Here is a 24,619-nt window from a genome sequence, read left to right as displayed (position 1 = left end):
TTTCTCTGTACCTATTACATCACCCAACCTGCAAAGACATCTGCTTGCCAGATGCGTAAGGGTATTGCTGGAGCACTATCTATCTGATAGTGAAAGTGTTGCTTTGTACGAGAGAGGAGGGATGGATGGAGCCGCCTGAGAAGATAACTGAGGGTGGGAAAGCGCCAAAGAGAAATGTACTGTGGACCTAAGTTTTGATCTTTACATGGAGTTAATTTCATCCAAAAAAGTTCCCAAAGCAAAAAGCTTTGGGATCATGAAAAGCAGAAATCTTAAATTAGGGGCACGGGGTGGGCTGGGTTTCTCTCAGAATGTAGCTCAGGTCCCAGCCAGCCGGTGGGGACAGTGGCACCTCGGCCCAGCAGCCAGGCTGGCAGCGCAAGAGCTTGGTGCTGGCTGGGGGAAGGGTCAGGGGGCTTCTGGTGCAGCTGAAACAGCTTCAGGTCCTGATTATCGCCACTTCCCGGCAAACGCCTCGAAGGAGGGTTCCTCCGTATGTCGGACTGGAGGATGTCACCGGTGCTCTCTGCGGTGCAGAATGCGGTGCCTTTCATTGCGCGGGGAATGGTGCAGTGATGCCCCTCACGCTGCCTGCTACAGCACGGCGTTTGCAGACAAAACCGCGGCTTCACCCTTTCCGTTTTATTTTTAGCCGTTCTCCTTTGGGATGCAGAGCTCTGCCGTGCACTCCCGCGACATTACAGCACCTACAGCCACGGGCGCCTGTCTGCGCGGGGGGCAGCGGGGGGGAACAACGGGAAATGCCCCGGCGCTGCGGCGTGCCGCGCTCCCGGGAGGACTGTGTGTCAGGTCCGCCCGGGACAGCGGAGTCGCGGCCCCGCCGCCGAGCGAGCCCCGCCGAGCCCCCAGGGCCGACCCCCGCCGCCGGCCCGGCTGCCTTCCCCGGGCAGCGAGGCGGGGGGCGGGCAGCGCCGGCCCGCGGGACCCCGCTTTCCCCAGCCCCTTTCATTGGGCTCTGCCCCGGGTCCTCCCCGGCCGGGCGGGGCCGAGACCGACCGCCCCCCGCGGGGCCGCCCGGGGAACATCTGGGCGGCCGCGGCGCAAACATCTGGGCGGCCGCGGCGCATCCCCGGCGGGCGCGGCTGGAGGGTCCCGCGGGCGGGGGTCGCCCGGGCCAGCAGCGGAGCCCCGCGGCGGGGCGAGGGACGGAGGCGGCGCGGTAAGGGCAACGCGGCTCGGCAGCACCGGCCGGAGGGGCGGGGGGGGGGGTGGGGGTGGTATCCCCGGGCGAAAGATCCGCAGCGGCCCCCGTGAGCCTTCCGCGGGTCCGGCCCCGCGCAGGGAGCGCGGCCGCGGCTCCCCCCGCGCAGCCCGGCTGTGGCACCGCGCAGCCTGCGCGCCCGCGCAGCGCCGACCCCGCCGGCGGGGCTTTGGCGGCGGTTCGGTACCGTGGAGCGGAGCGGGATGAAGCGTCAGGGTGTGAGCGAAACGTTCGGTCTAGGTTTAAGTTTCTGGCGTGATTTCTCTTTCCCTCCCTCCTCCTCGGGTGTCCGGAAGGGGGGCGCACGTCGAACTGGCATTTCCAGCAAAACCAAGGGAATTCAATGTGGCCATGGCCACCTACTGTATGGGGGGAGCCCGGAGGGTGGGCTATCTCAGCCTCTCTGTTCTACTGCAAAACAGGATAACCCTTGGAAAAACACTTTCAAGCGCTGGCATATGTTACATTTTGTTTCAGCTTCTCAGTTGTGAATTGTATTCTGCTCCCCTAAGAACACTGTAATACTGAACGTGGTATCCAACATTTCATTGTCTTTCTGATACGTGGCTTTCTGAAGTTTCAGAGCTTAGGAACCAAAGTACTTCAAACAAAGTATGCTTAATTTTTAAGCTGGATATTTGATGATTACATTACGTACCTAGGACTTGCGATTTCTCCAGTCTGTGTAACTTTGCACCACCTTACATTACCGTTTCTGTAGACCTCTTTAAGTTACGGCGTGTGTTCTACTGCAAGTCACCTTTTAATTGGTAAAAGGGAGCGATTCCAATAGCCATTTTAGACGCAAATTCACCACTGACTCTGGAGTTGCCTTTCTGAGGTTCGCTCAGATGCCTTTTGCCACTTTCCACGGTTGCTTATGTGGGCTTTCCCTGTATTCTTCGCTCTACAGATGGAGCTGCGTAAACCAAACAGATTTCTCTCAGTTGTGGAAAGTGTGGGTAGAAATAACTGCTGGGGAGGAAAAGTCAAACGAACCATGAGGAGTGGCTTGAATAATTATACCTGTGTTTAGGCAGACTGCTCTCTGTTTACTCTTTCTTACACATAGAATCTGTCTGGAAATACCGTTTTGGTCTGTACTGCTAACGGCCAGTGCAGCAGGACAAAAATGGGCCCCTTGTTTCCAGCCTGAAGACTATGCGAATCCAGGCTTCTCCCTGCCAGAACTCTTGTCAACTGGCTCCTACTGTATTTCTTAGATGTGACCAAACATACTCATGCTCACTTGCCGTTGGCAGCAGCAGTCATTTTGATCGTCTCTCCCTAGCTCTCCCTGAGCAAGGCAAATTCCTAAACCTAAGGATTATAAATAATTAAACTTTTGTTTTTAAAATACCTTCTTTTTTAGTACAGTGCCAGTCTACTGCAGTACTCCTGTCTTACCACATAGCATGAGCCAGACCTTGAGTTCTGGCACTGCTTTTTGCTCCAGAAGATAAAAAAGAGACCCTTCTAATCATTTTACGTCTAAATCAGGGCCTGCTATAACATTTTAATGCTATCTGAGCAACATTCCTAATATTCTTGCTAAAGACCTTGCACTTGAGATATTTCTGAGGTACAGAGTGTAGCATCTGTAATGGCAGTGGGTTTGGAAGAGTATACAGCCCCTTGCTACAGCTGCTGCTCTGATTGAATTACAAAGCTCCTACTCCGTTGTGTTACTCTTGCTCCCTACATTAGTTCTGTTGTCTGAGGGGCAGCAGGAACCAAAGCCGCTGCTACTGTAGCCCTGCGTTATGGAGGACTCTTCATTTTCTGCTAATCTTGCCTTAGCACTAGCCAATGCCCATTTAGTGAGTATGAGGTGGTCCCGTGAGGAGGAACTGTACCTGTTTCTCTGATGCATTTTGATTTTTCTGGCTGGGTTAGCTCTCAGCCAGCCATTTCTCCCGGCTGTTATCAATGTTACAGACTGCTTTGCCAGGGCTTCCATTTGTTCATTAGTGTTTCTCTTTCATTTCCCCTCCACGCAGCCTTCTGCTGTTGAGAATGTTTCCCCCAAGCGATAGCTGGTAGTGGCAGTGCATTTGGTCACCCTTGTGACAAGCACACCAAGCACCCTGGTCTTGACAGGCAAGACTGTAAAGAAAACTCCCAGGTACAAAGGCAAGTCAGCCAAGGCAAAGCTCTAGGTGCAAATCCCAGCTGTTCTGTTGCATGGCTTTGTGGAAATCACAAAGCTTTTAATCTTTCTTTTTCTTCTTATCACAACACAGTGTTGCAAGCCCCAAGCATTCATATCATTGGTCATGGCATCCAAATCCATGAGACTTAGACATTTATTCTGAATCACTTTGCCATCTAAGAGCCCGGAGGGCTCACACTACCTGACTGCACTCCTCCGTAGACAGGCACGATGGCTGTCTTAATGCATCACTTAATTTCAGAAAGCCGAGGTTCCAGAACAAGTGCCTGGATCTCAGCAGGAACAGACAGCAGAATGCAGCACCATGTCCCAGTAGAAGCCGATATTCTGGACACATGTGCCCCTGGTTTCCAGTCTCCTCCCTAGCAGGGGACAGGAGAAGTTCAGCTCTTGCAAGTGTCACCTGCTTGTTGCCCAGGTGTGAGCTGTTATGAGCATCACATTGGGTAACTGAGCCTGTTGGCAATTTTTTGGTAAGAAAACTCAGTCCTTCCTATGAACGCCATCAAGGACTTATCGATGCTCTTGCATTTGTTGAGATGTGCTCCCTTCCTGTTTTTGTCATCTTGAGACTATGCTTAGGATGAAAGCTTAGTGGTATGCACAGCATAGCATGACACTTCTGCTTACCGTATTTTATTAGTGTTTGGTGGTTCTCTAAAGTAGTGTCTTCTTTGTAATATTCCAGGTTCTCATTCACAGGCTTTGGTCACCGCGATATCTGGTACTGCACATAACGATGAGAAATCTTAATGCCTTTTCTGCACAGTCACTGGTAGTTAGGGTAAGGGAGCAACCCTTGAGACCAAAGAATTATAAATCATGCTCAGGTCAGCAAGCCCTGTCCTTCATACCTGAAGATCTGTCCTCCAAGAACAGAATTCCTCACTTTTGTCTTTCAGACCTGGCTTCCTTGCAGGTGGAAAATACTATTTTAGACCACATAGCGTTTTCTCAGTAGACCCATCCCCTTTTTTTTTTTGATTGTGCCTTCTTGCCTTCAAGAAGCATTTGGAAATGTAAATAACGATGGCAGCAACTTCTAAGAGCCTGTAAGGAGCTCTCTAAGTGTCAAATGCAGGTTCTGTCACAGCACAGGTGGTCATCAGCATTTATTACAAATGTCTGTCGTAGTCTAGTGGTCCTGTGAACTTTGCTTCTCTATGACAGCCTTCCACTGAAGCCCTGACACTACTGTTGAGACACCATAGGAGGAGGTCCATGGAGGGGGTACCAACAGAAACCGAACCGTGTTTCATTTTGTTTCCTCTCCAGAGCAGGGCTCTGATCTCAAAACCATCAGTAGGTGTATCAGACTTTGGCTCCCTTGACATTTTCCTGGCCTGTCGCTCAGGAGGCAGGGAATGTATAGGTAAGCACACCTGGGACTAGAAGGAGGAGCTAGGGATTATACCCTACAAAACCGGTTTTTGTAGGTTGTCCAAGGAACAATCTTCTTACTGGCAGCGTGACCTCTGCTTGACCACGGACCTTCAGGAGCACCTTGTGTCCCTCGGGGGTTGTTCATTGAAGCGACTCCAACAGTGTTAAAGACGATAAAAGGAACTGACTTTAAAGAGAGAGCGTATAGGAATTTCACCAGCTCGCCCAATTCAGGTTAAAATCAGGAAGCTGAGCCCAGCACCGGGTGGGCTGGAGTGGGGAGCTGGTGTGGGGTGAGAGCGAGGAGCTCCCGCAGCCTGGCCGTGGGGTCCCGCAGCGCATCCTCCCACTGCCACGAATCCTCCCACCGCAGCGCATCCTCCCACTGCCACGAATCCTCCCACCGCTGTGCATCCTCCCACTGCCACGAATCCTCCCACCGCTGTGCATCCTCCCACTGCCACGAATCCTCCCACCGCAGCGCATCCTCCCACTGCCACGAATCCTCCCACCGCTGTGCATCCTCCCACTGCCACGAATCCTCCCACCGCTGTGCATCCTCCCACTGCCACGAATCCTCCCACCGCTGTGCATCCTCCCACTGCCACAAATCCTCCCACCGCAGCGCATCCTCCCACTGCCACGAATCCTCCCACCGCTGTGCATCCTCCCACTGCCACGAATCCTCCCACCGCTGTGCATCCTCCCACTGCCACGAATCCTCCCACCGCTGTGCATCCTCCCACTGCGCCGCGTCCTGCAGCGCTCAGCTGCTGCCGCACACAGCCAAACACCTGCCACAGCGTGCCAAACTGCCAGGGGCCCAGCATCGGCAGCACCGCACTGGGAGGGAAGTCCTGGGCTGTGGCCCTGTGCGGGGACAGGGCTGTGACCCTTTGGGGACAGAGGGCTGTGGCCCTCTGTGGGGATGGGCATGCTGGGCTGCGGGGGGGCGGCGGGAGGCCACCCCACAGCAGGCTGTGGCTACTGCCGGCTGCAGTGGGCAGGGGCGGCTGCGGGGCCCGAAGCCAGGCGTGCTGGCGTGGCAGGCAGCGCTCCTACCGCACTGGTTTACTCACGTTCCCGTGCTGTTTCACCCTTTAGTTCCGGCAGTGGTAGGAAATACCAGGGTTTATGACCAATAAAGAAACCATGAATCTTTTGCAGGAAAAAATGACTTTTATGTAGCCCATGCAGCTACAAGATTTAATTTTGTATGTGTATGTTCTTGAACTTGCAGTGATCTGATAAAAGGCTCCAAACTGGCAGTCCTGAAGACCAAAACTTCCATCTCCACACAGTGGCAGCTGCTCTGGTACTGGGAGCCAATGGTGCAGTTGTTGTGGAGTGTTTGTTGTCCCTGGACAATCCCTGGAGATACCCTGCTCGGCTCTGGGAGCAGAAACAGAGTCAGCAGATGCACGGAGAAAGGGGGAAGCAAGCCAGAAACTGAGGGTCATGAGAGATGAAAAAACACAGCGAGGAGCACTGTCATGGTTTAACCCGGCCAGCAACCAACCACGCAGCCACTTGCTCACTCCCCCTTAGTGATGGGGAGGAGAATTGGGAAGGAATGTAAAAGTCAAGGGTTGAGATAAGAACAATTTAATAATTTAAACAGAATAAAGGAGTAAGAACAACAATAATAACAATAATAATAATAACAACATGGAAAGGTGGGGATAAAAGAGTAAAGCAAAAGCTGTGCATGCAAGCAAAGCAAAGCAAAGCAAAGCAAAGCAAAGCAAAGCAAAGCAAAGCAAAGCAAAGCAAAGCAAAGCAAAGCAAAACAAAGCAAAGCAAAGCAGGGAATTCATTCCCCATTCCCCACTCCCCACGGGCAGGCAGGTGTCCAGCCACCCCCGGGGCAGCAGAGCTCCATCACCTGTAACGGTTACTTGGGAAGACAAATGCCGTAACGCCAAATGTCCCCCCACTTCCTTCTTCTTCCCCTAGTTTATATACTCGGCATGATGTCATCTGGTATGGAATAGCCCTTTGGCCAGCTTGGGGCAGCTGTCCTGGCTGTGTCCCCTCCCAGTGTCCTGTGTCCCCCCAGCCCTCTGGCCGGCAGGGTCCAAGGAACTGAAAAGTCCTTGATTTAGTATAAACCTCACCCAGCAACAACTAAAACCATCAGTGTGCTCTCAACATTGTTCTCACATCAGAGCCAAAACACAGCACTGTACTAACTACTAAGAAGAAAAGTAACTCCATCCCAGCTGAAACTAGGACAAGCACTGGTTGTCAGAGGGCTGGGAAGGACAAGTGCCTGGGAAGGAGGAGCTGCTGACAGATGCAAGGCACTGACAAACCAGAGCAGTTCAGGTTGTGGGCCCAGACTCAGCACTGGGAGGCTGTGCCTTTGAGTCCCTCCTTTTAACGCCACTATATAGAGTTCTGATCATTACCTCTTCGGGAGTTTTGGTTTTCATCCCTGTGTTGTAGGCCTGAAGATTTTATCAGGGGTTGAATTCTTCGCTTACAGGCTTCAGAGCTGCCTGTTCATGACATTACCTGAAAATCCTTCTCTCTCACACCCTTAAGCCAAGAATATCGAGGCTGTACTCTCATTTTTTAGCATTTCAAGGAGTCTTGACTCCTGCTTTCATTAGCACACACAGCACTTCATTCCAGTTTCATTGTGGGGGAACTATAGGTGCCGGCTGAGTATTTCCTTAACACCAGAGCAGTGATCTCATCTGGAAACATGGGGCTGTAGTTGCTGAAACACTTTCAGTCATGACATGAAATCGGTGCTGTATTTAGTGAACAAAGTAGTTACAGCAGACATGGCTTTCCAGAGCAGCATGGCTCTCCGTGATGGGTACCATTTAATGGCTGCAGGATAAAGGGCATTTGCCTTGTGGATGCATCTTTAAGTGCAAGTAGGAAACTTTGGTACTGAAGTGAACTTGTTGGTGATTTTCTTTGTCTTAGATGCATTCCAGTTTGCTGGATTCCAGTTTTTGGTAAAAGCTGTATGATCACAGCTTGTGCACTGATTAGAAAGCGTATACAAATGTGGTGTTTCCTCCTCTTATCTGGGTGCATTATTCTCACTGACATCACGATAGATTCTTGCAAAATAAACATTTTGTATCAAATATTAAACTCCACATCACTGTTGCCTAATCTAGCCTATGAGAGGAAAATAACACTTCGGTTTCACCATTGCAGTAAATTTGCTAATGTTTAATCTTTGGGTTAAACTTTTGTTACCATATGGTTCTGCAGCAGAAATGAAGGCACTCCAGCACAGTGAGTTTGTGGCCTTGTAACGTGTCATTTCTGGAAAAACCCCACATTTCTGGTTGACAGTCCTCTCAAGTGCAGGGCTTGATAAACACAGGAAATTGCAAGGCAGGCTGCTGGGAGAGGAGCGGGGAAGGGAGCTGTGCCGCAGGGCTGGCTGACTCGGTGGCTGCTGGCCCCACCGGTGCAGGGTGCGCTGCCTAGACCCTGCCATTTCTTAGAGGGAAAAGGGGAAAAGGGGAGACCGATCTGGTCCTGCAAGCAGCGATTGAGAACCTGTCTGAATAACCAGCTGGTACAGCTAGTCTCTCCGTACCACTCACCATCCTGCCTTAGTCCCCACATGGGTGGCCTTGAGAGATCAGGAGTCAAACTGGAAATGCTATGAAACATCCTTCCCAAAAAAGTCAGAGGATGTTTAAATCAACCATGTAAGTCTGTCTGTTGCCTGCCTTTCATGCTTCTGCTGGTGTGAGTAAGATAATTTTCAGGCTAAAAAGACAGCTTTCAGTCCTCACAAAAACACAGACCTTTTCTCGAATGCTCACTTAGAAACTGCCTTTCTCCACCCCCTCCTTTGCCAGCAGGTCCCCCTATTCCCTTCTGACCCTAAGAAGTAAGTAAGGTGCAGCCTGAACCGAGGGATGAACATCCCAGGCACACAAAGCATTACTGCTGCAGAGGGAACTTGCAGGCAGCCATCAACAACCTATATTTGGTCAGCAAAGTTTGAGTGTAAAGCACTTTTGCAATACTGTGCATCTTTCTAATTGCTGGAAAAGCCCAAATCATGCAGGCAGAGCTTTCTGTGACTATCGCAAGGCAAACCGTGCCAGGAGTTTTCACGTGTGAAAAGAAAAAAAGCATCTCCCATTCACAAGTAGCTGTAAATTATTCTCATTCCTTATTCCAATTGGCTGCAGAAAGGTTACGTGGTACTTAAAATTTATAAACTACTTCAATTATAGAGTTTATTGCCATAATTATGCCCAATTACCTTTTTCTCCAGTTCCCCTGTGACCACAGGCCCCTGGGCAGGGTTGCCAGGATGGGGGTCCAGGGTGAGGCTGGTTGGGGTAGTTAAAGCCTATGGGTGCCCTTGAACCCTGACAGAGCCTCCCCTCCTGGCATGCCCCACACCTCCCAAAAGCGGGGTTTCAAGGAGTACTTGCTGGGGAAAGCCCGCGTCTGGGCTGGAGCATGCACCTCGTCTGGCTCCTGGGCACGCTCCTCGGGGGGGGGTGTGGTGGGGAACTTCCCCTCAGCCAGAGTCCAAAATTCGCTTTGCCAGAGTCCAAAATTTGCTGGTGCCCTGCCTGCTGTGGCGCCATGGCTGGTGGTGGTGGTGGGAGGGTCCTGGGTGGTGAGATGTGGAAAGCTGAGTGAGCCTGCCGGGGGACACGCACTGCTGGGAGCGGGGGCGGCTCCGTCAGAATGGGCAGGGGTCTGTGTGCACTTGCTGGGAAGCCAAACCCTGCAGGCACCAGCACCTTGGCTTTGCCTGGCAGCGTCAGGAGCAGGGTCTGGGCAGGGCTGAGGTTCGCCAGCAGGTCAGCGGCTGCAGGGACGCATGCGGCACCTGGTGTGGTGGCTTTGGGGGGCAGCGGAGGGAGCGTGGGCAGCCCTGGCGTGGCTGAACCCAAAGCTCATGGCACCAGCTGTGGGGCAGCCTCCAGGTTTTCTCTGCTTGCGTCTCTGGCAGATGATGTACTCTAGGGAAGGTGGTGGGCAGCAAGGAAGGTTTGCTGCTGAGAACATGGCTGCAGCTCTGCCAGCACCCCTGGCCCTGAAATCACTGAATAAAAGAGGGTCTGGGATTTGCAGGTCTTGCAACATCAGCCCTCTAGTGATTTGCTTACTAGCTTATGAAATAAAGCTTTGTAAAAAAACCCAAACCGTCAAATTTATTAAGTATTGTCGTAACATGCTGATGCCATCCTTTATCCAATAAATAGCACCTCGGCTACCGAAACTGGCTGGCTCCCAATCCGTGCAGGAGAGCTGGCAGGAGCCACACAGGGGGATGCCAAAGCACAGCACAGAAAGGCAGCAGCCTGCAGTCCTGCCCCCCTCTGCCCTCACCGCCTGTCGCACCCCTGCCTCACACCTCCCACAGCCACCCCCGATCCCGCAGGGCAGGCTCCGCTTACCCTCGCGCATCCTTATGTGGTACCAAGCCCCACCATGCGATGCCCCCTGCTTCGCTTGCAGGCAAAACTGTCACATCAAAACCGTAGGTGGTGGCAGTTGGCTTCTAGCCTGGTCGAAATAAACTCTTAAGCCTGATAAGAGAAAATTCATGAATTGGGAAGTTTAATCAGTTTAAGGTGAGCTCTGTCGTGACGTTTTCAAGTTTACTAAGGAGTTAAAGTATAATTCATACAACTTCTTTCTGAAGCCAACTGTATTGGGAGTGAGTGTTCTGAAGGTCTGCCACGACAGCTGGCTGGCGGACCGCACTGCCTCTTTCCAGAGAAATTCTGCAGATAACCCCCAACATCTTTGAATGAACTCAAACTGAAGTTTACACTCTGTAAAACTAATAATATGTGATTGTATTGTTTATAGCAAACCCCCCCAATTTTCCTGGTTGTGTTTGGTTTATATTTGACATGCAGCACTAGCTGCTGTGTCAGTCCTTTGCTTTTCTTCTTTTCCCTTGTGTTGAAAGGTAAAAAATAGTTTTAAGCAGAGTATCTCAATGGATTACTCTGATGTAGGGCAGAAAAGTCCTGCAGTGATTAGAGCTCTAGGTAACCCAGGTGTGATTTTACAGTAATTTGAGAATTGCCTTTGAAGTTTTGTGTACTGTGCACTACAAACGACATTAACACGCTGTTCTTCACCTGGCTCTTACTGCGGCTGTACTCTCACAGAGGGAGGCGTTTCATAGGGTTAATTCACCTTTTCAATCCAGTATCTTGCTTTGATATGGGGTGCAGGGTAAACCGTTCCATTTGGAGTGCTCTGTACCCACCATGAATGACGAGATATCTCATGAATATGTTTTTTCTAATGAATGGTGTTCAATGAGATCAGACACAGGGTGAGGAAAGGCTGCCCCCCACTCCTCCCCTCTTCCTTTCATTCAGAGGAGGGAAAAACCCAACGTGTCTGAAAAGACAGCAGTGCCTTTCAGGCCAGCAGATTTTAGAAGAACCAGAAATCAAGGCTTTTAAAGCAAAAGAAGTGTTTCAAAGTTTAAAGCAAAGTTTAGGCGACTGCCTAAAACTTCAGTCTCTGTTAGTGCTGCCCTTTTCTGATGCAAACAAGGGTGCAGTGAGTACTGGCAGTGAGGCACGAGGCTCTTTGAATTAAAGGTGTCCCAAAATGAGGTACCTCTTCTGTGAGATCGGGGGCTGGATCCGACCTGTGGGGCTGAGCTCTGCAACACACCACTGAAAGCCCGACTGCGCTGGCGGCTGCTGGAGAGCGAGCAGGGCTTTCCCCAGCTGCAGATAAAGCGCACAGGCATCGGCCCAGCAGGGTGTCATGGGTGGCGGGGGAGGCAGGGGAAGGGTCTCCCAGGCCCTGGACCCCTGGCTGCCACCTCCTCCTCCTGTGGTGCCTAGCCGGCCCCGGGCCGGGGGATGCTCAGCCCAGGAGCAGGATGATGGCACCACTAACTGTGCTGCACCCCAGGGCGGTCAGAGCTCAGTCCAGGTTGCTGGGGGGAGAGGTGGAGGTGCTCAGCACCATGCTGGTGGTGGGGTGCCCGTGCTGCCTGGCGGGCCTGCTGCTGCTCCCTGCTCTCGTGGCTTTTGCTGCTGTGACCCTGGCGACCACCAGCCCCCAGGCAAGGCAAAGGCCCCCACGGCAGCGGGGCACGGCACCCCGGCTTTTCTTCCCAATGGGGGACAAGTGGCGTGCAGGAGCCCTTCTCCAGAGAGCGGATGCCCCAGATGGAGCCCTTCACGTGCCATGAGAGTGCACAAAGGCATCCCTGGCTGGCCCTGTGGCTGCCCCATGGCTGGTGGGTGCTGCTGCCCCACGGCACCCTCACACCCTCACGCTTGCCGCCAGGCCAGGTCTCCACGGGCAGGTGCAAGCCCCAGTGGCACCTGCAGGGATGCACCAGGAGCCGGCTGGCTTGAGCAGCCAGCATCTCTGGTACCTCGGTAATCCTGCCCTAGAAACTAGCCAAGGGGAGCTTTATCCAGGCAAAGCTTTCAGAGCCCACCGCTGTCCTCCTGCAGCCCTTACACAGTGGGAAAGATCACCTCTGGGAGCAGAGGGGATGGTCAGCGGGGGCAGGATCCTCTTCAGCATCCCTGTTTCAATCACAGCCTGCCTCGTGCTACACATGAACTGTCTTTTTTTTTTTTTTTTTTTTTTTTTTTTCTCTCTTTTCTGGCTATGTAGGTCATCTCTCCTCATGCAGTTGGGTAATAGCCTTATGGCAGCTTCAGGACCTGTGCATGTGGAAAAGTTTCTCTTCCAAAAAAACAAATAAATTAATGCTTTCAGTGGAGTTTAGCCTCCAGAAATAGGAGAGGGTTCATGCTACGTGACTAGACAGCATTACGTGAACTATCTGCAAGTACTCCATGGCCCACAAGCCACAGTTTAAAACTTCTTATGCAGAGCTGACCATAGGAAATACTTACTGACACGAAAAATATACCAAAGCCTCCATGTTCTATGCATAACTGGATGGCTCCAGTGTAGTGTGGTGATAGGATTTTTAAGCCTGCAATGCCAGTAACAGAAAGTACAGGTTGCCAGCGCTTCTGAAGTGGTTCTTCTTGATTGTTGCCTGTGCAAAGTTTTAGTGTGCCTTTGGGTCACGACGCAAAACAACTCAGTTTACAATAACCTAAAGAAAAATGGCAGTTTAACGTTAGAACTGTCATTTTAATGAAGAAGCTATCGGAGCTAAGTTAACTCTCCTAAAATCTGGGACAATGACCCAGAATTACTAGGCTTTATTAGTGGCACTGCTTCTAAATGACTGTATAACACTGTCCAACTAATTGCCTTATCACGCAGTGCACTTGATAATATGGGTCTAGTTGCGGGTACATAATTCACCTCAAGTATTGAGAATGACTTGATGTTTGTAAATCATAATGAGACATCTGGATTGAAATACAAAATACAATTTATTAGTGAATAGTCAGCCATGGGAACTGCATGCAATTAATTTTTCCTTCAGCTGGGTATTGACTTGATTTCTGTTTGTGGAGTAAAGAAACATAAAAACCTGTCTAAAGGTGAATTGTGAATATTCATGTTCTCTCTTTTGCTGGTACCGCTTCAGCAGCATGACATAGTGCACTGTGGCTTTTTTTCTCTCTACGTGCTGACAGCCAGCTCTGTGTTTCAGGCCAGCTGCTGTGCAGTTGGGTCTCTCACTCTTGTTCTGCAAAGCTGTGAAACTGGGGAAACTGGCTGGGTCTTTGGAACAACCAGGGGAGGTAAGCACCCAAATTTATTTTTAAATAAGGTGTGAGTACTTAATTCAGGGACACCCTTTTGACCTGTGCAAGGAGATACTTTGAAATCATAACCCACAGAATTCCCCGACTATTTCCATAATCAATCTGCATTTGTTTCACCCTCAGGTATTGCCTAGCAGAAGACCATGGGCAATTTCAAAGGGCATGCCCTCCCTGGAAGCTTTTTCCTTCTTTTTGGCTTGTGGTGGTCAGTGAAGTATCCACTGAAGTATACCTGTCGAAAAAACAAGAACATTTGCTACCTTGGTTCCAGGGCAGGATTTCAGCGCCTGGAGTTTGTTGAAGGGATCATCAAAGCTGTCTTTGCCCTCATTGGTAAGTAAGGTGGACTTGGGGCAGGCAGCAAAAAGTCTGTGCCTTTTAACACTTCTTTTTTTTAAAAAAAAAAATTGTTCTCTGATGAAATATATCTCATAAAATATTGCATTTTGTTATTTTGTCCTTTAAACATGATGAATCTAAGAACTAGTGGTTTCCATCCATAGCGCTTTTCTGGAGCTTCTTTGATGCCTCCTGACTACTGCACAGCTGGTCCATCGGAGTGTCCATGTGATGTGCACTCCTTCAGGGAGAGAGATGAGGGGTTTGGGCAAGGGGCTCTCACCTGCAGCCTGGGAGCGCCAGACTGCGGGGACACTGATCTGCTGTTTCAAATCCAGCTATCTCAGATATTGGCAGCCTCCACTGAGCTGCTGATAAAATATCTAAATGCAGATGCTTCTTCATTGCTGTCACTCAAAAGTGAAAATATGCACAAAGAAAGACTGAACTCCATCTTATTGCTGCAGGACTGTTGCAATGGGGTTGGGGATGTTGCTTCTCCGCTGCTGTGGACTGGCCTGAGCACAAGCCCACGGGGGTGATTTAGGGAGCTGTGCCGCTGGCTGCAAGCGCCTAGTTCTTGTTCTCATTCCAGCATGCTGTATGTTAGCACTTTACCTTTACAGGGTAAGTGAGCTAAATAACAGGGGACCTGGGGAGCTCAGCAGATGTGGCTCTCAAGTTGAAAAGGATCTTATTTTTAAGTATTTTTAGATTCTTAGATTCTATCTATCCACTCTTCTTCAGATGCTCAGAGTTGCCTGGTTTCTAACCAAGGTGCAGGCTGTGCCGAAGTCTTGTTCTTGCTTTTCTTTCCTCTCCGGGATGTATCAGTTAGGATACATCAACGCTGAAGTGATGCTGTGCATACAGCTTACTCTTTGATGTGCCTTGAAGAATTATCGAACCCTGAATAAAGGTGTTCATTTTGAGGTGTGAGTGGGGACATCTTTCCTACAAATCTGTCGGTGTCTAGAAGTAGTTGGGCAGCTAAAACAGTCATCTGGTGTTTTTATTTTCACCCTGAAACAAAAAGCTATTATTTTAATGCATGGTCATTTCTTCCAGTCAAAAACATGGACCAGAAAGCCTGGCTAGGACAAACTATAAAAGCAGCAGCAGGAGTAAACTGTTCTGTTTCTGTGTTAGGAAAACTTGAAATTAAGGTGGGAAAACACTGCATTTGCTCTGCAGCATGTCTACTTAGCAGGACACTGACCCACATTTTATAAACAATATAATTAACTGTAATGTTTTGAAAGCATAATGTATTTTAAATCCTTCCCAAACTTCATTGATCATATAAAGTATCTAAAAGCAGCTTTCCCCTTGCTGGAGTACTGCAGCTAGCTAGCAAGACACCGAGGGGCCAAGGTAAGGGAGGTGGTGGAGCAGCAATCCAAATACGAACTTGGTATACGCTCTCATGGGACCTTTAATAGATTGGCACAGGGGACGGATTGCTTTTTATGGCTTTGCAGGAAACGTCCCCTTTGAATTCAGAGTCTGAACTCTGCCATCTTGCACATCACAAGCGACTGAAATAGTAAATCTCTCTTTTGGGGACTTCAGCATGTGTTATACTCATGTTTGAACCACTGGGAAAGGCAGCTGAAAAATTCAGTCAGACAACTACAATAGCAATTGTTTTTTGGTTGGTTTTTTTTTTTAAAAAAAAAAGCAGCATAGAATAGCTGTCTCCATTTTCATGGTTGGAAACTGCAAGATGCAAACAGTCCCACCAGGAGTGGAGCTGCAGCCTGGTTTCCTCTGGCTTTCTCCTCTCTGGACTATATGAAGCTTAATACATGCTTGAGTTCATTCTGTGGTCTTTCCTTCAGCAAAGCAGCTTATTTCATCTCTCCACTGCCTATTTTCTTGGGAAAAAAATATATTAAATTAATATCTTTGAGGCCTCCATGCATTTTCACTTGAGTTTGGACAAGATGTTAAAAACTTAGTTGGGAATGACTGAAATGAACAGGAGGGAGCAAAACATAGTGACCACCCAGAGCAATCCTCAGGCAGCCAGACTAAACCCCAAATTGCCTGGTGCTGTGCTGCGTGGGGATATACCGTTGCCTTATGTAAAGACTTAACATCAGTCTGTACCTAAAGGACCAGGACAAATGGTTGCACTTCTCGTTTCATGCGCAGGAATGGTGGCTGAGCAGTTTGTTCCTGATGGACCACATCTGAAGTTGTATAATTATGAGGAAAAACACTGGGATCACTTAATGAACTGGCAGCATGCCACCATGTACCTCTTCTACGGCATTTCGGGGTTGGTTGACATCGTGGCTCACGGGACCAGTGCACTGCCAGTGGCCATGGACAGGATGATGCTGTCCTTAGCAGTGTTTATTGAAGGTCAGTTTACCTCTCCCTGCAGAGGTGCGTGTGAAGCTTGCAGAGGGGTATCGGTCTTTGGTCTGGGAAGGTCAAATCAGCATTAGAGAATGAGCCTGTGGGAGCTGGTGTTTAGCACCCTGAAACGTGTGGAAAAGGTCTGTCTTGGCCCTGCTTACACTGCTGAGGGCTCATCTGCACTGCAGCCCAGAGCACCATCACACCGTGTAGAGCTGCACGTGTGCTCTCCTAGCTGGCTCAGACAGCAGCAGAGATGTTGTGTAAATAGCAGCACAGGCCGGTTTGGGGTAAGTGCTCAGTAGCTTCAACATACGCACTGACACGGGACATAGCTTGTTAGCTGAAGTGCCTTTGCCTGCACAGCAGTGGCACCTTGGCACTGCACGGGGACATGCTCAGTTTATGGTTTCTGTACGCACAGTATATCTCATAGTATCCCTCTTGCTACATTGCAGAGACAGATGAATTAGACTTTTTGTTAACGTGTTTTAATCGAAAGGTGACAGAGCTGTGGCTTCCCGTGCAGTTTCCTGGTCTGAGCTCGAGAGTGGGAGTACAAAGTATGTAGGCATTGGTCTTACAGAACTACTCTCAGTTCAACTGAGAGGGTGATGTTGGCAGAGAAATGTCAAAGGCTCACTGTTTTCTAAAAGCAGATGCAGGGACATTACAAGGGAAGAAAATATCTTAAACCGATCACTTAATTTATTCCAGGTTTTCTCTTTTGCTACCATCTTCATGGGAGAGCCATGCTGGATGTTCATGTTCATCAGTTACTGCTGTTCGCTGTCTTTGGAGCTGCCGTCTGCGTATTTCTGGAAGTTTTCTTCCGCGGCAGTATCGTGCTAGAGATGCTCCGTACAAGCCTCTGCATATTACAAGGCAGCTGGTTCTGGCAGGTAGGTCACTCTTCTGCCTTAGGAATTTCTTCTTTCGCCAAAAGTAAGTCATTTACCCCTCTGCAGAGGTTTCACAGGTGATAAAATACATCCTTTCAGCACAGACCTCAAAGGACTCATAGAAGACAATACACTCTTAATGTCCCTTTAAAGAGAGCGAAGTATTTCTCACATACATTTTACACAAGAAGCAGCAGCCATTTTACTTTTAATGCCTTTTATTTGAATCAGTACAAAAGCTAAGGTGGTTTTCTTGAGCTGTCCCTCGCTACAGTCACTGGCCATTCTCCAACCCCAGCCCGCTGCAGGGGCTGGAGGCAGCCGTGTGTGCTGCCCTTTGTGGAGTCTCCGAGTGCTGCCCGTGGGTCCCTGGCAGGCGCGGCCAAGCCCCCATTGCCATTGCCGGGCTCAGAAGGTATTTAAGCTCCTGATCCGCGTTAAGAGGTTGAGGGATGTAAAGCCTCCTGCTTTTCCAGTGCTCTGGAAACTGAGCGGAGGTAGCAGCCAAAACTTTACTGTTTCAGGGATGTGGGTCCCCCCAGAACTTTTCAAAATGCAGCTTCCACACCCCCACTCACCTGTGATTCCATCCAGTTAATAGATGTTTGGCAGCGACACTTGCTCTGCTGTCAGACCAAGAGAGAACGTCTGAACTGCTGCGATCCTGTAACAAAGAAGCAGGAGTGCTAGTGCTGGTGTGTGTTTCATCTTATAGAGGAGAACTGAGGTCACTCAGTGATTTGTCTTTCCGGCATGTCTAGACTGGTTTCCCTTTTTTATATGCTGGCCAGACACGATGAATAAAAACGTTTGCTGTTCCTTAGGAGAACTGGACACTCAGCACTAAATCAAATATTTAAATACTTGCTCTGGCAAGGTGACAGACCTCTGAAACGGCAGTGTTTTTCTATAAGTGAACCTGAGAACCTGGTTCTGCAACATTTGCTGTTTTATTTTCTTGTTTGTAAACTTTTCTTTCGTGATTCAAGAAGCTTTACATAAGAGGAATTAGATGCAACCATTTATTCTTTGTTGTCTGCCTAGTCTAATTTTAGAACAAGTTATTTCTTTAGCTCTGGAGACAATGTAGTTTCTGTTTCAAAGTAAGAAACTGAAGAACTAAAAATACAAGAGATTTAAGTGTGGCTTTTTTCACACCCACATCAGACTTCAACCGTATGTGGGACTGAAAACCACGTACTGGCTGCAGCATGACAGGCTTGTAAAAGGCAAAGGGACTTTCTTTCTGCATCATCAACACCCTCATTCATTGAATTCTCTGCACGGAAATGCAAAATGCACCCCTCCCCTCCTCCTTCCTCTCCTTCTTCCCAGCACCTAAATCCTCAGCTAAGCTGCTGAGTGACAGCTTTGGGCAGCACTGGGCAGCCAGAGGGACTGGTGCTTGTCACGCAGACCTTGGTGTAGCCACAGGGCTGCCAGTTTCCCAGCTTACGCATTCATACAAATTTGATCTTTCCCAGCTCTGAATAAACAAATCAGCTATGTATTTCACATGAGCATATAGCCTGGGGAGAGAGAGCTCCATTTGTATGTGATTTCAAACCCTGACCTTTCTCTGGATGGCCCAGAAGAGACAGACTTACGGTTTGCCTTTATTTATTAATTTATTATTCATCTTCCGAACAGTGTAAGGCACTCCCAGGCGCCGTTGGGAAGAAGTGAGTCAGTGCAGACGGCCAGGCAGGTGTTCTGGTTGGCGACGCGGTCGCGGTGCAGATGGTGCAGGGCTGAGCACCAGCCCCTGCCCTTACAGGATGCAGCTGTGGCTGCGGCACTCCGCGCAGGGTCCTTAGTTCTCTGGGCATGAGCAGGGGACTCTGGGACCGTCTCTGCATCTTCAAAGGCATTTCTGCAGAGAACCGTGTAAAATGATCCATCGCGTCTGAGTGTGGCTGTAAAATTTGGTTTTAATAGTAACCACAGAAATAATCAGCACGAGAAGAAAATGAAACATCTGCCGTGTGATGGCGTAGCAGAACACATGCTACAGCATAGGATACGCATCAAATGGCATGCGCTAAATATCTTTTATTTTATTGTAGATCGGCTTCGTGCTTTATCCTCCAAATGGGAGCCCAGAGTGGAATCAGACGGATCATACTAATATGATGTTCCTGACCATGTGCTATTGCTGGCATTATGCCTTTGCTTTTCTTATACTTGCAGTGAATTACACAATCGTCAGCTGGTAAGTGACTTGAAACACTAAAATGTTGGAGATACTTAGTCTAACAGGAGCTTTATTTTAGAAGACTTTCACTGCCAAATCAAAGGGTTTGTAGGAAGTGATTGTCTTGCAAGGTAAAATTGAAATAGATGTGATCAATGAAGACAACATGACTCATTGCTTCAGTAGAATGGTGAAAAGCATTCATAATGTACAGTTCTGACAGCATAATGCTTCTGACATAAAATGAGCTTTTTTTGATAGTCTTCCCCATTTGTAAGTGCCTATAAAGTTAGAAGCAGGAGAGGCTTTTTTTTCCCTACAGCCTCTTCTCAGTGCTCATCTCTACTAATTCCAATGGCTTAGTCAGCAGGCTTCATGACTTATCTTTGGGGATTATGGGACAGGTTCCATTGCTAGCAATTTCCTGTGATCAGACAAAATTTCTTTTTCACTAGCCAGTTTCATCCCCTAATTTCTGAAGTTAGCCCTTTTCCTTGCAGCCCCATGCTAATTCTGACAAAATTCCAACTGCGGTGTCAACTTGGCTGTAAAAATGAGCCTGATCCTGCCATGTGTGATCACCTTCTGCCTGCAGGACCCTACCAAGCCTTGGCCTGCACTGTCCTAAACATGCTTCTCACCCCTTGACTTTACCCCTACCATCCTAATCAGCCCTATCTAATCATGCTTCAGTCCTACGTGGTCCTTGCAGCCTTGCTTTGCACCGAGGTGCCAGTTCTGCGTGGCTCTCAGTCCGAAAGGCACCAACGCTCAGGGCTGGGTAGCTCTGCTGTGTGGCGGATGGCAGCTGTAGGGAAGGTGACAGCAGCCCTTACATCCCCGCTGATCTGGGGGCAGCGGCTGCAGCATCAGGCAAGGCTCCCAGGGTGAGCAGGGCACACTGCGCAGTCCTCCGTGGGGACGCTGGCCAGGCTCGCTCTTCTTCACAGCTTGACAGTACTCTTCTGAGCGAATGCAGCTGTTGGCCTGGTGCCTGCACAACACTGAACTTTCTAGATGGTACGCTGAGGTTTGCTTAGGGTGTACGCTCTTAGCTGTGTTCACAGGAGCAAGCTCCTACAAGCAGTATGTTCAGGCGGCATCGCCAAAGGCAGCACCTACGGGTGCCATGGCACAGGCTTGCCCTGCACAGCAGCCGCTCGAGCTAACACACAGGTATCTACCACCAAGGCCCATGGTTAAATTCTGCCCAGATTCTGCTTGAAGTCACTATGCCCTCTTTACAATGTCTTCCACAGTGGCCCACCACGAGCTTTCACAGATCAGTCATCCTAAGTCCCTGGTGAAACACAGGAGTTGGGCAGGTTTCTACCATGTGAAAATGGCCAGATGAGCTGTTGAGTTACTGTTGTCAACTGTCTTTTTTTGTTGTTTCCAGGGCGGTTCACTCAAAGGTTAAGCAGTCCCAGTCCATGGAAATGGGATTACTGAAAACATCTGAACGAGATCAGGAGTCAGAAGATGAAATTTAGTATGAATGTGGCTTGAGTAGTTTACCCACTCTACCATTAGGCTAACTGATACCTCATTTCTAGGTTTCTTTGCCATCTTACTCATTCTTTACTACAACTTGTTACGCAAATATCATCCCCTGTATACTGTCTACATCTACACAGTTACATCTTTATTTTGTGGAGGGCAAGCTTGGTACCAATTTGTGATGGCTGCACTAGTACCTTGCTTATCACAGGCTTCAAAGAAAACCAGGCTAATATTAGACAGATGTGGCTGGATGAGGTGGCATGCTGAAGGCTGTGTGTTTGCTGCATTAAAAGCTAAGCAAAACAGTTTCCGGCTGCCGCTGAATGGACGACTTTCCATAATTAGGGTGTCCAAATAAGAGTGTTTGTTGCCCTGCAAGTAACTGTGCGTAAGTAACTGTGCAGACCTGGAAAACAGTAGAATAAGATAAAAATTCAGAGTCTTATGGCTGTCGTGTAAAAACTTCAAGCCTTTGCTTGTGGCTTTATGTTAAATGGAAAGAACTACTCGGTGCAAACCTGTTCAGTGTTTCCCTGAAGAGCGTGTAGTGTGTTCACTCCCACAGAGCTATGAGCTTGGTGGGAGAGGCAAAGAGGTGAATGATGATGAAAAGCCACTGGAGTTACTCATGTCATGCCTAGACGGTCCTGCTCCTTGGACTGAAGGGCAGCGGCAGTGACTCTGCTTTCCCTCAGCACCTGGAGCAGCTTCTTTTCCAGAAAGGCTGAATGTTGTCCAGTGGGGCAGCACCCAGCCACAAAGCCAGCTTCTTTCCCAAAGTTATTTCCCTTCCTTTGGTGGAATTTGTGGATTTCTGCAGGTTTTATAGCAGAGACGTGACTGGACCCTGCACCTGGGCCAGGAGTGGGCAGTGCTGGTCTGTGGGCAGGAAGGGATGGATTTGCATCCTTTTCCCTGTCCCTCAAGCGCCAGGAAGCCTGCACAGCACTGCACAGTGAGCTGTTGGAGGGCAGATGTTGCCTTCATAGTAGCTCCGTGCCCAGCTACCCACCAGTCAGTGAATTAAAAAATAGTATTGTTTTTAATTGCATTTATTTTCTGCACCACAGCTGGTGTCTTGATCTCATGAAAAGCAGGGTGCTCTCCCCAGTGCTTAGCATCACTTGGGATGCGTGCCAGCCTCAGCAAAAGGGAAATAACTGACCCATGACAAAAGACATCAGAAAACAGTGCTGTTTATGAGGACACTCCCCCAAAGGGCAGACTTTTGAAACATCACTGGGCATCACTGGCTCTAAAGGAGTCTTTCGAAAGACTGTTCCCGGCAGCTCGTGGCACAGCAGCACCTACGCTGTTTTCCAGAGGCCTGAGCATGGGCTGGTGCTGGGAGCATGGGCCGTGCTGCGTATCCACCACTGGTACGGTGGCATTTCTGGGCAAGAGCCCCTTCCCTTCAGGACTCCTCCTAAAAATGTTATTTTCTAAATATTTTCAGAAACAGGCTAGTGCAAGGCAACAAATTCTGTTTAAATAGTGCCAGATCATGAGGTTTGGTTCTGCAGAAGTGTGTTTCTTCTATTATTCAAATATTTCCAGATGCTCCCAAGGGAATGCAGAGCTGGACTCTGGTAGATGAACGAGAGTTGTAGAATCTGGTCCCTCCACTTTTGAGTTTCCTTTATATTTTTTCAGTGTGAACCAGAAAAATGAGTGGCATGAAATTGCTAACTGCAGTAAGAGGAATGCTTAAAAAGTTAGATAATAAAACTATAGCTCAAAGGGATCCCAGGACTCTGGGAAAAAAGAAAAAAAGGCTTTTTCTAAAGCTGTTTTATCTTTGATGAAATATAAACATTCCTTTCATTTTTAAGATCTACTTTTTATCTCCCTTTTGTCAAGGAGCACCTTCCTTAGCTGCATATGCTGTTAATGCTGAATTTTAGCCTGCCAGGTTTGGCAATGCCTTTCCAAAATCAGTGATGTCATTTATTCTGAAGAAGATCTTCAGAAAGTACTTTGCTTCTCATAGGTAGGAACAATGCATGTTTCTTCACTACTTTTCTTGATAAGTATATTTAATACTGTACAAATACTAAGGTGCTGTATGTCTAAAGTGACAACCTAAGCAGGAAGAAAAGCATGATGAACTGGCTTAGCTTTCATATGTCTTCTCAGAAGACGTCAGTTTGTCATTTCTTAAATTATTTTAGATCTTTGTCAACTATTGTGAAATTACACTTGTAATCGGGTGCCAGATTATCCAGATGAATTTACTTTGGAAAGCAGGAATAGTTGGCTCACATACATTTCTGTGTTTACAAACGTAAAATGGGAAACTGCAGATTGCTAGCCAAAGATCAGCACTTTTCTTAATAGTTGTTTGCCCTTCTTCCATGACTTTCTCTGAAGCATCTCGGAAATTTTGCAAACATTACTGAAGCCTGTCTCAGGACGTTCTGTAAGCTAAGTATTGGTATGGCATTTTGGTAGCTTCGCATCTCAGCTTTACAGTTCTCTCACTGTAAATTCTGAATTAATTGATATTTACTCTGCTCTGCAAATCTAAGACTTGAGTTTCATTACTGTAGTTCCATTAAGATCATATTTTCTGCTGGCGTAAGCCAGAAAGAAGATCCACAGCTTTGCTGAGGAGCTTGCCCTGTTAACTGCAGCAGGGACGCAGCGGCCAAATGCAGTATGTCACTACACCCGGCAACAATCCTGACTTCATTGCACCACATTACTCCTGTCTCTAAATGGCTGGGATTTTTTAAAGGGCATAGTTTTTTTCCTGTTAGAATGGCTGAGGTACAAAGCTTCTGCAGTGCTGGGCAGTGAAGATGGTGGTGAAGAAGGAGAACTTGGGGATTATATAAAAGTCTGCCGCGATAAGCCAAAATCAGTTAACGAAGTGAGCCTCAAGGGATTCGATAACCGGAGTGAGCTGTGAACATGGAGGGTGCTTAGCAAACTCTCCTTTTGAAGAAACTGCTTTTTCAGAAACCAGAAGTGCCAGTCCTCCAGTGCCATGGGCAGGAGAGTGGCTGCCTGCCGCGGTCCCTCCTGTGGCCACCCCAGCCTGGTGGCCCTGGCTCTGTCCTTACCTCCATCCAGCTGGGGACGCGGGTCTGCGCCTTTCCTTGGGAGAACACCTGGGCAGGACTGGCCTGCAGAGTGGTATCACCTGGATCTCCCTCTGCCTCCCTGCTGTGAATCTCCTGTACACCAGCAGAGAACTGGACCAGTAAGCCCATCAGGTGCACCTGCTGGTTTTTGGACAGCCACGTTTAGCACAGATACAGTGAAAGAAGCCTGGCCTGGGGGCTAACGCGGTTTGTGACCCAGAACTGTAGGGCAGGCTTCTTGCAAAAACTCTGTCTTTGCATAAGAGAAGGTGGCATTGCATTATTAAGCTTGAAGAAATGCAAGGAAAAAGAGGTCTTGAAGCCTCAAGGCAACAGCAGTCTCTTGGATTTAATGTTTAATACTTACAGTACACAAAGAGTGAGTGTCATAGTTTTGTGCCTGATGTGGTTTTGGTGCCACAAAGGAAAGAAACACCCTGTTTCAGAGTGGGGTTTTGCCTTGCAGAACACCTGACCCATTCTTCTCGAGCACTGTTCAAAAGAGACACCTGGGAACAGCAGCGGAAGGCACCTGTGATGATGACAAAGGTACAACCTTCAGCATTTCACTGGCAACAGATTTTTCTTGAGTTGAATGGGTCTGACAAGTTTACAAATGCCACTCAGAAAAAGGTAGCTGCTCTCAAGAAAATTTAACTTATTGTTAAATATCGGTGCCTTTGAACAACCATATGGTAGTTTATAATAGACAAGATATGCTTGTAATTTTATTTAAATAAAATGGATTTATTCA

General features: G+C 48.7%; 1 protein-coding gene across 2 annotated transcripts; it reads left to right on the top strand.

The window, feature by feature from the left end:
- Nucleotides 1-1,046: 1,046 nt before the first annotated feature.
- Nucleotides 1,047-24,619, top strand: TMEM45A (transmembrane protein 45A). 2 transcript variants are annotated; one of them, XM_040583193.1, is made up of 6 exons: nt 1,047-1,180; nt 13,598-13,807; nt 15,971-16,183; nt 16,898-17,082; nt 19,149-19,294; nt 24,332-24,619. In XM_040583193.1, coding segments are annotated over exons 2-6 (735 nt in total). In that variant the 5' UTR covers nt 1,047-1,180; nt 13,598-13,617; the 3' UTR covers nt 24,333-24,619. The 2 variants fall into 2 exon arrangements, with proteins under 2 accessions (XP_040439127.1, XP_040439126.1); XM_040583192.1 differs by having other exon boundaries at nt 20,676-24,619.

This window comes from Falco naumanni, chromosome 2, assembly GCF_017639655.2.
Source record: "Falco naumanni isolate bFalNau1 chromosome 2, bFalNau1.pat, whole genome shotgun sequence".
Lineage (NCBI taxonomy): Eukaryota > Metazoa > Chordata > Aves > Falconiformes > Falconidae > Falco > Falco naumanni.
This window is presented reverse-complemented; position numbering and strand designations above follow the sequence as displayed.